This window comes from Lathamus discolor, chromosome 6, assembly GCF_037157495.1.
Source record: "Lathamus discolor isolate bLatDis1 chromosome 6, bLatDis1.hap1, whole genome shotgun sequence".
In the NCBI taxonomy this organism is placed as follows: domain Eukaryota; kingdom Metazoa; phylum Chordata; class Aves; order Psittaciformes; family Psittacidae; genus Lathamus; species Lathamus discolor.
In genome coordinates, this window is record NC_088889.1 from 74,732,506 (window position 1) to 74,744,690 (window position 12,185).

General features: G+C 42.5%; 1 protein-coding gene across 1 annotated transcript in view; it reads right to left on the reverse strand.

The window, feature by feature from the left end:
* DNAAF8 (dynein axonemal assembly factor 8) overlaps window positions 1-12,185 on the reverse strand; it is a 101,406-nt gene that overhangs the window by 25,258 nt on the left and 63,963 nt on the right. Inside the window, exons 19-23 of the mRNA XM_065683754.1 lie at window positions 9,977-10,099; window positions 8,325-8,519; window positions 6,700-7,026; window positions 4,823-4,885; window positions 3,192-3,245 (exon numbers count right to left, since the gene is read on the reverse strand). Of these exons, the coding sequence (XP_065539826.1) occupies window positions 3,192-3,245; window positions 4,823-4,885; window positions 6,700-7,026; window positions 8,325-8,519; window positions 9,977-10,099 (762 nt within the window). The remainder of the gene's footprint in view (window positions 1-3,191; window positions 3,246-4,822; window positions 4,886-6,699; window positions 7,027-8,324; window positions 8,520-9,976; window positions 10,100-12,185) is intronic.

The following is a 12,185-nucleotide window of genomic DNA, read 5'->3' on the forward strand; positions in this document are numbered from 1 at the left end:
ATTAACTGCTGGTGCCTAACTATGGCAACTAGCGTGAAGCATGAGGTTACAGTACTGCAGGCTGCTCACACTCATCCATGGTTAGCTGTTTGTATACATAAAGTGTCATTTTATGCTTCTTGTATCCCCACTACTATTTATACAAATGTCAATGCAATGAAGCATCAACACTACATATAATTTAATGCATACTGTTATTTGTAAATGGCATGGTACTGATTTCATGACAGAAATATGGGATCAAAACTAAAAAATTATATTACTGCTCCCCCACTTGATATGGAAACTTAACCCTTATCATGCAGGGAGCCCTCCTCTTAGAGATCTGCCATTTTATTCACACCATTCTTGAACAGAAAGGTTTAAATGCCATAGCAACAGCCTGCAAGTGCAGGAGTAAGGCAAGCTACTCAGATCCATTCAGCTGCTTGCACACTGAACAGCAATCTCAGCTGTGTGCTGTTACATGAGTCCTCATTGTCCTCCAGATGTTTTACTTGCCATCTGCTATGTTTCTGGGCAAACATTCTTATTCCTGTGGTATGTGAATCATTACACACTGCATTTATTGACTTCACACACTTCAGGAGGGATTTGTTTTGTGTCACTTTGCCATCTTTGTTTGCTCAAAGTGTTGAAAACAGGTGGGAACACCTTGTCACCTGGAGTTGGTTTTATCTCCTCGGTGATTATAAGTGACAACAGCAAGAGAAAATACCTCTTTGGCAGCCCTCATACATGCTTGATTTTCATCTCCAGCCCTGGCTGCTTAGTGGCCTTTCCAGGTTTGCCCAAGTTGCCTGCTATTTTTTATGTTTTTCTGCTTCACAGAATCACACAGAATCACAGAATCCCAAGGGTTGGAAGGGACCTAAAAAGATCGTCTAGTCCAACCCCCCTGCAAGAGCAGGGTAACCTACAGTACATCACACAGGAATTTGTCCAGGCGGGCCTTGAATATCTCCAGTGTAGGAGACTCCACAACCCCCCTGGGCAACCTGTTCCAGTGCTCTGTCACTCTTACAGTAAAGAAGTTCTTCCTGATGTTAACGTGGAACCTCCTATGCTCCAGTTTACACCCATTGCCCCTTGTCCTATCACTGGATATCACTGAAAAAAGCCTAGCTCCATCATCCTGACACCTACCCTTCACATATTTGTAAACATTGATGAGGTCACCCCTCAGTCTCCTCTTCTCCAAGCTAAAGAGACCCAGCTCCCTCAGCCTCTCCTCATAAGGGAGATGTTCCACTCCCTTAATCATCTTTGTGGCTCTGCGCTGGACTCCTTCAAGCAATTCCCTGTCCTTCTTGAACAGAGGGGCCCAGAACTGGACGCAATATTCCAGATGCGGCCTCACCAAGGCTGAGTAGAGGGGGAGGAGAACCTCTCTTGACCTACTAACCACTCCCTTTCTAATGCACCCTAAGATGCCATTTGCCTTCTTGGCCACAAGAGCACATTGCTGGCTCATGGTCATCCTCCTATCCACCAGGACCCCCAGGTCCCTTTCCCCTTCACTACTTTCCAGCAGGTCAACCCCCAACCTGTACTGGTACATGGGGTTGTTCTTCCCCAGATGCAAGACTCTACACTTGCCCTTGTTAAATTTCATCAAGTTTCTCCCCGCCCAACTCTCCAGCCTGTCCAGGTCTCGCTGAATGGCAGCACAGTCCTCTGGTGTGTCAGCCACTCCTCCCAGTTTTGTGTCATCAGCAAACTTGCTGAGGGTGCACTCAGTTCCCTCATCCAGGTCATTGATGAAAATATTAAACAGCACCGGTCCCAGCACCGACCCCTGAGGAACTCCACTAGTCACAGACCTCCAGCTAGATTCTGCACCATTGACCACAACTCTCTGCCTTCTTCCTTTCAACCAGTTCTCGATCCACCTCACTACTTGATCGTCAAGCCCACACTTCCTTAGCTTATCTATGAGGATGCTGTGGGAGACAGTATCAAATGCCTTACTGAAATCAAGAAAAACTACATCTACTGCTCTACCATCATCCCTCCACCTAGTCACTTCCTCATAGAAGGCTATAAGGTTGGTCATACATGACTTCCCCCTCATAAAACCATGTTGGCTGTTCTTAATGACCCCCTCATCCTTGATATGCCTAGTGATGGAGTCAAGAATAAGTTGTTCCATCATCTTTCCAGGGATGGAGGTAAGGCTGACTGGTCTATAATTACCCGGGTCCTCCTTCTTGCCCTTCTTATAGATTGGTGTGACCTTTGCCATCCGCCAATCCTCAGGCACCTCGCCCATTTCCCACGACTTACCAAAGATGATGGAAAGTGGCCTAGCAATGACCTCCGCCAGCTCCCTCAGCACCCGTGGGTGCATTCCATCCGGACCCATCGATTTACAGATGTCCAGTTTGCATAGCTGATCCCTAACCCAATCCTCATCTACCAAAGCAAACTCCTCCTTTGTCCTGACTCCTTCTGGGGCTATAGAAATCCGGGGCCCTCGGGGAGAGTCTGCAGGAGTAAAGACAGAGGCAAAGAAGGCATTCAGCACCTCTGCCTTCTTTATATCCTCTGTCTCCAGGGTACCCACTTCATTCAGCAGTGGGCCTATATTGCCTCTTGATTTAGTTTTATTTGCTATGTATTTGAAGAAGCCCTTTCTATTGTCTTTAACCCGACTAGCAAGATTGAGTTCCAAGGAGGCCTTAGCTGTCCTAATTGCCTCCCTACATCCTCTAACAACTGTCCTATATTCCTCCCAAGCAGCCAGCCCCTCCTTCCATAATCCATAGATTCTCCTTTTCCACTTGAGTTTGCCCAGCAGCTCCTTGTTTAACCACGCCGGTCTCCTAGATCCCTTACTTGACTTCCTACTTCGTTATGTTTTTAGATCCCTTCCTCACAACCAATGACATTTTCCCCCCAAAAAATATTACATAGGTTTTGATTTCATAGTGTAACTGCGAAAAATACTATTTCATATGATATCTATATGCAATAATCTACATATGTGTGGGGCTTAAAATAAGTGTAGACTCAAGAGAAGCAAATACCAGATTTCCTGGCATGTTCAGAAAAGAGAGTGTATTTCCCTGCCTGTACTCCAGCCTGAAGAAGAAGTTGGTATAATGCTCTTTATTTATTTTTGGCTGTTAGAAAAGTTAGTTCCACAAAGTCCTTCCCAAACCACACTTTCCCCTTTGCTCTTCTCTCACCTGTCTGCAAGTAGGTGAACAGAGATTCTGTGTGGCATCTCTGCCTCTCTCCCACTAAATGAAAAAAGCAGAAAAAATTGAGTAAGTGCTGTGCATGTGCTGTGACAATAATTTGAGCATGTAGCCATCATCTCTACATAATGCAGCTATGACACATTCTAAAGCATGATAACTCATGGGTCACTTATGGCTTGATTTCAGCTGTTGCGATGTACTGGGATGCCCTGGGTGATGTTCTTCCCACTTCTCCAGTAAGCCCAAGCCTTGCTGTAAAAGCCTGCAAGTACTAAATCCTGTTGATTCTTCATTACCTTTTCTGTATTTCAGAGAGTGGCTAATGGTGTGCTCTCAAGGTTTCTCAGTCAAGTTAGAAGATACTTTGTTTCCAGTGTAAGTCCTAGAAGCTCAGATGTTTTGTTTAATGTCCTCTCCTGTGCCCTTGGAAGCAAAGAAAGGCTCTGTCTTCTGATAACACACCTACTGAGCTCAGAACTGTGGTTCAGTCCTCTCCTCAGCTCTGCTGATAAAACCTCACTGACATTTCCCAGCAGCCAGGAATGTCGCTTCAGTAGTTCCTCATAAGAGCAGAGCAGTACAAAAGGAGCCTGGTGAGGAAGAACTTACAACAAAAGCCTATGTAAAAAATGTTTCCGTCAGTCTAATGTAAAACCTGTGGTGGCCTGGGGAGGTGAGGAAAATTTAAGGCACATGTGATTCGAGAAGTTATCTAGGACTGGTGTACAATGAGAAGCTTGCATCAGGCTGATAAAGGACTTCCTTTCCAGGGACTGACACACTTAAGCAGTGTGACATGCAAAGTAGATAAGAGAAAACTATAATCTGTCAAAACAAAATTACCATTTCTTTGTATTCATTATTGTCTGAAAACCCTGTATTGCTGTTTCCCAGGGCAATGTATCTGGAAGGTATCTAGGCAAAGCGTTCTTTCCTTTTAATGAGACCTTTTTCCACATCTGTCATTTATTTTGCTAGAATAATAAGAGTACATAGAGAGGTCGAGCCAGCTCCAGGGTCCTTACCTCTAACTTTTTAGCTCACATCCTCACAATAACAATCTTTTTTCTTTAGTATTGAAAAACTTGCAGGACCTGTGAATTCTTGGTGATTTGGGTGGCACTATAATTCAAATGTCGGAGTCCCTTGTGTGAGACTAAGAAAATGGCATTCTGATTCCGTTTCTGTCACTCATTTGCTAGGGAATGGTGGTCAACAAATTTCATCTCTCTAGGTTTCAATTACCCCTCTGTAAAATGTCCTGAAACTCATATTTCTTGAGATCTGCATCTGAAAAGGGCTACTAAAGAGAAGACATTATTTGCTCTTCTAACCTACATTCTACGCCAACCCTAGATAGGCTACACCCAAGCACACAGAGAACTTCATAGAAGAAAGGTGATCCTGGCAACACTACCACCTTCTCCCAGTACCAAGTGGACCCCTCTGTCCTTTGCTTCCTAATTGCCTGGGATTCTGATGTCTAACTAGAGGTTTACTAATCCCATTTTAATAAATCTGACAGAGGACACAGCGTTATAGTTTTCTTCAATCTATGAGTATAAATTTATTTGGGTTTATCCAAGAGGCAACTGGTGCGTAACTTCTGGTCTTACCTTGAGCCCTGGCCCTCTTGCCAGGTGGTGGCAGGTATTTCATAGCAGGGCGGTGTTCTGCATCTGTAAAAGGAAGGTGATATATTGTTATGGATTCACAGATGGGGACCTTCTCTCCTTGGGGGCATGAGGGGTGACAAAGGTGATTTTATTTAGCAGGGAAAATGGCAGTCATTTGACCAGCTGCAAAATATTGCAGAGCTGTTATCCACACAAACACCTCACCATTCATCCCACAATAAAAACAGGAGGAAACATGTAATACCCTTGTAAAAGAGTGCAAGATGCTGGAGTCATGCTTCATCTATGCTCATTTGCTCTTGACAATGGCTTTGGTGGGAAAGGCTGGCACTGTGATTACAACCTTCCTCAATAAACTGATCTCAGTTGTGCTTTCATCTTATCCTGTCTTTTGGTCTCAAGATATCTTTAATGAAGGGCAGCAATGCATCAATTCTTACAGTTTTATACACTAATTTGGGATGTCTGGTGCCTTCTTTTCTGAAGGCCTCTTTTTCTTTTTCTCCTGTCTCACATAAAACACCCACATAATTCACTGCCTTTTCCCAGATGCCATCACATTTTCTTTTTTCTATTTAGTAAAGCAAATTTTTTACTCCGCACTACATAAGCACTGTGTGTTTGACACGAGTATCTAAGCTTATTGACAACAAAGGACCTTTCTTCCTCACAGAAAGGTAGGGGAAGAGCTATAAATTACAAAGCATGAATGCACTTCTGAAACTGCGCCACTCCTGCTCAGTTGACACATGGTATTACCACAATCTTAATTTCTCTCTGTTTCTGAATAATCAAGAATTGTCAGGCTCAGAACTGTTTATCTTTAGGTGTGAGGAGTCAGGCATCCCCAAGAATGGAGGTGATACACCAATATATTTCACATTGGAAGAAAACAGTGAGAGCTCATACTCTGCTGCTCCAAAGCACCCAATATCAGTAACACCATAGTCTATGCATCAATTTAGCTTAGAGGCATGATCCTACATTTCTTATTTTGTGAGGAAGCTCTCAAGTTTACTATGCTGAATGATCAATGCTAGCATATATCACTGAAGTCTGAGAGGCTTTTGACAACTGTCTTCTTTCCTCATAGAATCATAGAATGTTTTGGGTTGGAAAGGGCCTTAAGATCATCTAGTTCCAACCCCCTGCCATGGGCAGGGACACCTTCCACCAGACCAGGTTGCTCCAAGCCCCGTCCAACCTGGCCTTGAACACTGCCAGGGATGGGGCAGCCACAGGTTCTCTGGGCACCCTGTGCCAGCGCCTCAGCACCCTCACAGGGAAGAGCTTCTGCCTAAGGGCTCATCTCAATCTCCCCTCTGTCATGAATGAACTGTTCATTCTCTTCTGGGACGAAAAGTAATTCTCAAGAAATCTGCTTTCTTTAGCTGTTGCAGAGTGGTTGTACCTTTGGCTCCCCAAGTGCAGAACAAGGCTGGGGTATTTGCCTCAGCAAGTTAAGCACCACAAATGGCCACATTTAACTGTGATAGATCTTGGCGTCTGTTTCTAAGTTTCTCTTATATACAGAGACAAAACCTACAGTATTATTTACTGGTCCTGCCAACTACTGTAATATCAATTTAGTATTTATGGAATACCTCAAGATCTTTAGAGAGGGCACCAGGCCATGCCCACATGAAATAAATAGGCTAACTTGTAGATGACCTCAACTGGCTCCTGCTGATTTCATATCCCCCATCATTACTCAGCCAAGCACAGAATTTAACCCCAAATTATTACACTTTTCTGTGCCTGAGAAAAACTCAGCCCTGGATTCCTTTGTCCAGGTTCAGTAAATTCCTGAACACCTTATACCTAAGGACATTATAAACAGTAAAACCATGTCTTACCAGTTACAAACTCTGTCTCTGTGAAGAAGAGGACGGCTTGTCTGAATGTCACCTCTGGGGTCAGGGCCATTACTACCTGTAGAAGACCGCCACTTTCCCTCAGCTTCTCCCTCCATTGTGTTAATCTCTCCAATGCATCTGCAAGAACTCTAAAGGCATTGATCCGCCGTAATGCACACACAAGGACTGGGTTTGACATTAGTGTATCAAGGCTGCTTTGCCAGGAAGTATCTCCAACTTCAAAAGGGGTTACTTCTTTGGCCTGACATCGAGTGAGATGGGACAACCATTTGAGACCAAGGAGCTCAAATCCCAAACCGGGTTCTTCTGCAAGTGAAGAGAAATCTGTTTAGCATCTGTTCAGTTGATAGCACGTGTTTCATAGAAGCTGTTTTTCTTTTGGAGACAAGTGTTCTAAATTCACATGGATTTTTTTTTTACTAGACAAGTTCCAAAGCTTTGCCCCCTGTTGCAAAATGTACTGTTAATGTAGATACAGAAATGTACATGGAAAATCCACAAGATACAAATGCTAGGAAATTACATTACACTGAAACAAAAGATGGGCTATCTGGGAAATCAACAGGGAGCCATGGAGCATAAGTCACATGATTTGATTAAAGAACACGACTAATGGAGAAGAGTTGAAAGGGAGAAAACACTGATAACACTGAGAAAACACTGATAACAATGTGGTTTAACACACTATAATCCATAATTATAGATCCTTTACCACCTCTCATGATGTTCCATTTTAAGCTATATTCATTATGGTAATAAGCTACAATTTAACACCAACTTGTCTCTAAAGTAGCTTAAATGTTGTTGTGCTTGTAAAGTGTCTTATGTCCCATGTAGCAAGGTATTTAGGGGCTCAATCCATGAGTGCACGTTGCTGGAAGTTTCTGTCAGCTAGAATCTCCTTGCTTACATATGACGGAGTGATGCAGAACTTACTTCATAATATTGTTTCAAGAGAGTACAATACACATAGTATAAGACAGGGTGCCAAATTCCTGCCCTTTATGAGTACACTCTCTGTATTATTACACCTCGTTGCTATCTGTATCATGAACTTATCTAAATCAATCATCCTGCTTAGCACTTGACCACACTCTTCATGCTTTTGTGAGCACTTAATGTGGGGAGAGCGTCGTTATTCCTCCTGTGTGCATGAGGAAACCCAGCGTGAAGTGGGGAAGTGTTTTGCTGCTGAGCACAAAGGATGTCAGTGGACAAAATCAAGTTTGTGACTCCTGAATTTGCATTGCTGTGCCCAAATTACATAGCTGCTCTGTCTCCTGGTACTCAGGGAGCGAGCCTGTGCTCTGGATTACATAAAAGGCTTTGTAAGCCTAAGCACAGCTTTCAATTAATTTGACACTCTCTGAAGAACATTATGCCCACCTGAGCTGTTTGCAATATGGAAAGTGGCTTTGCCCATGACTAACTAGCCATGATAAATTCATCAGCTCTTTAAGGCAGCTAAGCAAGGAAACCTGTCCTCCTTCCTCAGGCCCTTTCACCACATGTTTCATTATATTCCTGCTACAATAAAAACAGGATAGACAGGATGAACTTTTCTGACCAACTTCTACAGCCCTCCGGAAAGAGCTTGAAATCACCTGGGCTCTGAGATTGACTATTGGGCCCAGGAAGAAGGATCTGGTGAAGGAGCTCTCCAGCACTCTTCATAGCATCTGTTCCAACCACTGCCAGGATGACAACTTGCTCCATTTCAGGATCAGAAGCATAGGTTCGATTGCAAAAAAAATCCAGAGGAATGTAACGGGGCTCTGGCACTGCACTGAGGCTTCCTCCTGCCCACAGAGATCATCAGAACAAGATGAGTTACCACACGAAAACAAATATCAAGACTTCTAGTGTGAAGTAACTGACTAATTCTCAACTGAGTAAGGGACAGTGCCTCACTGTGATACCACTCCTCATGCTGCAGCTCAGTGCAGCCTTAAAAAGGATCATGCATGAGCGGCAGCATCACAGCAAACCCTCACTGATTAGTCACGCTACTTAACTGGAAGGCCTTTTTGCCACATAAAGCAAATATATTCCACTGTAATTTTGATATCCTTATTCACACCACTAAGCAGAGTTGATAGATCTGTACCCAAATGATTGAAGGCATCAGTTTCAGATTGATAATTAATGACTGACTTCACATTAAATTGATACTTCATTTGTATTCTAGGACATTACATGGCATATAATGGAGGACTAAATTGGGGACTGGTACAATAGCACACTGATGTCCACATTCCCATTGGGAACAGTGTAGCTTGCAGAATCCCCAGCCCATCAGAAACCTGTTTGATTCTATACTGTTTCACTACATGATTATTAAGGAATTGTATAGATTAACAGTTATTTACTTAGTTATTCCTACATATTATCATTCCACGATGCTAGAAAATGGTGAATGACATGCATTAGATAATCATTTTTCCTTATGATTTGTGGGAATTTTGTTTTGGAAAGCAATATGCTTCCACTAAAAATCTTGATATCCCAAGTTTAGAATAAGGTATCTAGTTAAATAAAACTATATTAACCTACAGAATACATAATGAAACACTATCCTGTAGTTAGTGAAATAAACATCTGATTGCCATGACTTCTAAGTAAGTGTCTAGAACTAGGAGGTTTAAGACTCTCCTACCCATCTGAGTCATAGAGTTATAACAGAAACACATTTACTTGCTTTTTTCAAGTCCTATTGGTTTCTCAGCTTTGAATGAATGAGTTACTGAAGTGAATTAAAGTGCAGAAACTGAAATTAAGAACATCTAAGTGAAATGAAAAAGTGCTTTCCCTGCATCTCTGGAAGAACTACAGCTGCAAACAGTTATCACTGCAACAAATTCTAGTTTAACACTCTTAACCACCAGTTAATCACAGTTCAGTAGTTAGACTTCACTTGAGACTATGGAAATAAATATAAATTGATTGCCTTTTAATTATGGCTTAAGGCTTAACTGCTTGTTATCATGTCACATTTGAATAATTTATTTTTCCACATGCGTTTCAATTTACTTTACAAAGGTATTTCCATTTCACTTTTCTATTGATTCTTCCATCATTACCCAGCAACAGAAGACATCTAATAACAGTTAAGTATGACTGACAGACAGCAGAACACTAAATGAGTTATTATAGACAAGCATAATCCTAATAAATTCCTAATTCAGAAAAATCCCCTAACAAGGTTGTCAGACCTTGCAAAACCCAGAACAATGCACTTCCCATAGCTCTGACCTACCCAGTGCCTGCAGCAAGGTCTCGGTGTAAGGAGCCACATGAAACCACATAGAGGGGTTGGGTTGGGCAGTGGGAGCCTGGCTGCTCTGCACATGGCCTCGCTTTGCCAGTTCATCCATTAGTCCTACATATAGAACAGAACAAAATGTGACGAATACAGAGTTCTGTGATGTAGTCTGACATGAAAACACTCTTCTTATTGATACAAAATTAAATCAGTATTTCACTGAGCTTATTTTCCAGATATCAGTGATATTATCAGATGTTTGGATTCATCTGATCACAGTTCCATTACAGAGATGTTAATGAGGGTCATGCTGAGCTTACTTAAGAGACATGAAATGCACCTTAATCATCCTCTCTCCTCCAGATCATGTTCAGTTAAAGCAGGGCAACAGCTGTTGAAAACTGAGGCTTGGCCACAGCTTTCTCTGGAAATACGTCTGCTTTGTGACCAGCATCCCAGTCATTTCTATTACCTTCTACCTCCTGCTGTGAATCAAAACATGGAACAAATGCATCAAAGATGCTACACTGCTCTTGACTTAAAAGAAGTCTCTTAAATCAGGTGGTGCCACAAGGAAGAGAAGTCACAAACCTTGACCCCAGTGCTCAAGTGCAGGCCCTCAAAAGTGCAAGGCCAGTATCCTGCATCCCTCCCAGAACCATGTGGCCTGAGAGGCGTTGCTAGGATGATACTAAGTGCTAGAAAACAGCAATGTTTCAGTTCCTGCTCTCCCTCTAAAAGGCCTAGCTATGCACAGGCAGTGCACTAAGGCACTGGCATACAGTTCACTTCTACAATTAGTTCAGCCTTCTGTAATAATATATCGGACCACAGTTTTAAAGGCTTGTTATTTTTAAAATTACTTTCTATACATTTTATTGCTTTCTACCATACAAGCCTGTCAAAAATCTACTGTAGTGTAGTGTGAGGAATGGATTATTAGTGCTAGAGGCTGATGACAAACCTTGGATGTCAAACGTAGCTCTGACTGTGAATTTGAGCCTGTACCACTGGCAATCACATATCTGCTTTTCAAAATCCAGGTGCCATGAGTAACCAAACCACAGCAGCAGCATTACCTGCTGTTTATTCAAACTCAATGTGTGCAAAAGGTAAAGCTTGGACAAAAATTTATGGTGTTTGATACTTAAGACAGAGGTCCAATACCAAGGACACTTACCTTTGCTCTATTTCAGGAATGATTTGCAACAATTCAGCAAGGATTTGAGTTTTTTCTTATTTTGACAATTGAAGAGCGGTCAAGACCTTGAAGGGGTAACTGCTCTTCAGGGTTACTGATTACAAATGAAAAACTTCTTAGTGTGGTATTTACACTACTCAAATTCTAATGCTATTCTACACTTCCCAGAGGACAAACCAAAGCTTGTGTGGCAAGATTGTCAGCTTTCCATAAGAAATAGTTCTCTACAGTGAGGGACAATATTTACCTTTCTAGAATATCTTTTGCTCCAGTGCCCACCTATATATTTCTAATGGAAATTTCCCCATGCAAAACATGTAAACACTGTAAACATAATCTGTGGCACTCTGAGAAGAGCAGCAGAAACTACTACTTTAATGAGCAACTTTCCTTGGGTCTACAGGCAGCAGGTGACAGGGTGCTGTAATTAGTCTGCTTTCAGAACATTCTGTGACAGTCTTAGCAGAAAAAGCAGAGGCCTTTTTGAACTGTCATTTTTACCTACACTTCTAAATGTTCTTTCCTCTTGTGGATAGATTAAAGGAAAGAATTGAGCAGTGGCTGAATGTCTCCATCATGTGCTATTTGAAGTGGCATTAATGTAGGGGTCAGCAACAGTGACCTTCTGCTCTCAGCGGTGGTGTCTGAAGGGGACATGCAGGAATGAACAATCCTGCTGCAGGCAAAGTGCCTGCTGCCAGAGCAGGAAGAAGCAGGCAGGGCAGGGTTCTTTGTTCCCTACTGATCACCCCTGTTGCCTATGATCTTCCCTGCTTGAGAACAATGACAGCTCATCCTTCAGAGCCTTTTCCTGAACCAGAGTCTCAGAACAGAGTCTGATTCAAGTAAGATGATTTGGGGCAGCAATTTTTCTGGTTTTTGGCAGTCCTTACAGTTCAGTTCAGAGTTACAGTTCAGATCCTTGGAAGTGACAAATGCACAGAACCCAGGGCTGAGGCTGGCAGTATCAGATGCTATCCTCACATACCTATTTTTTGCCAC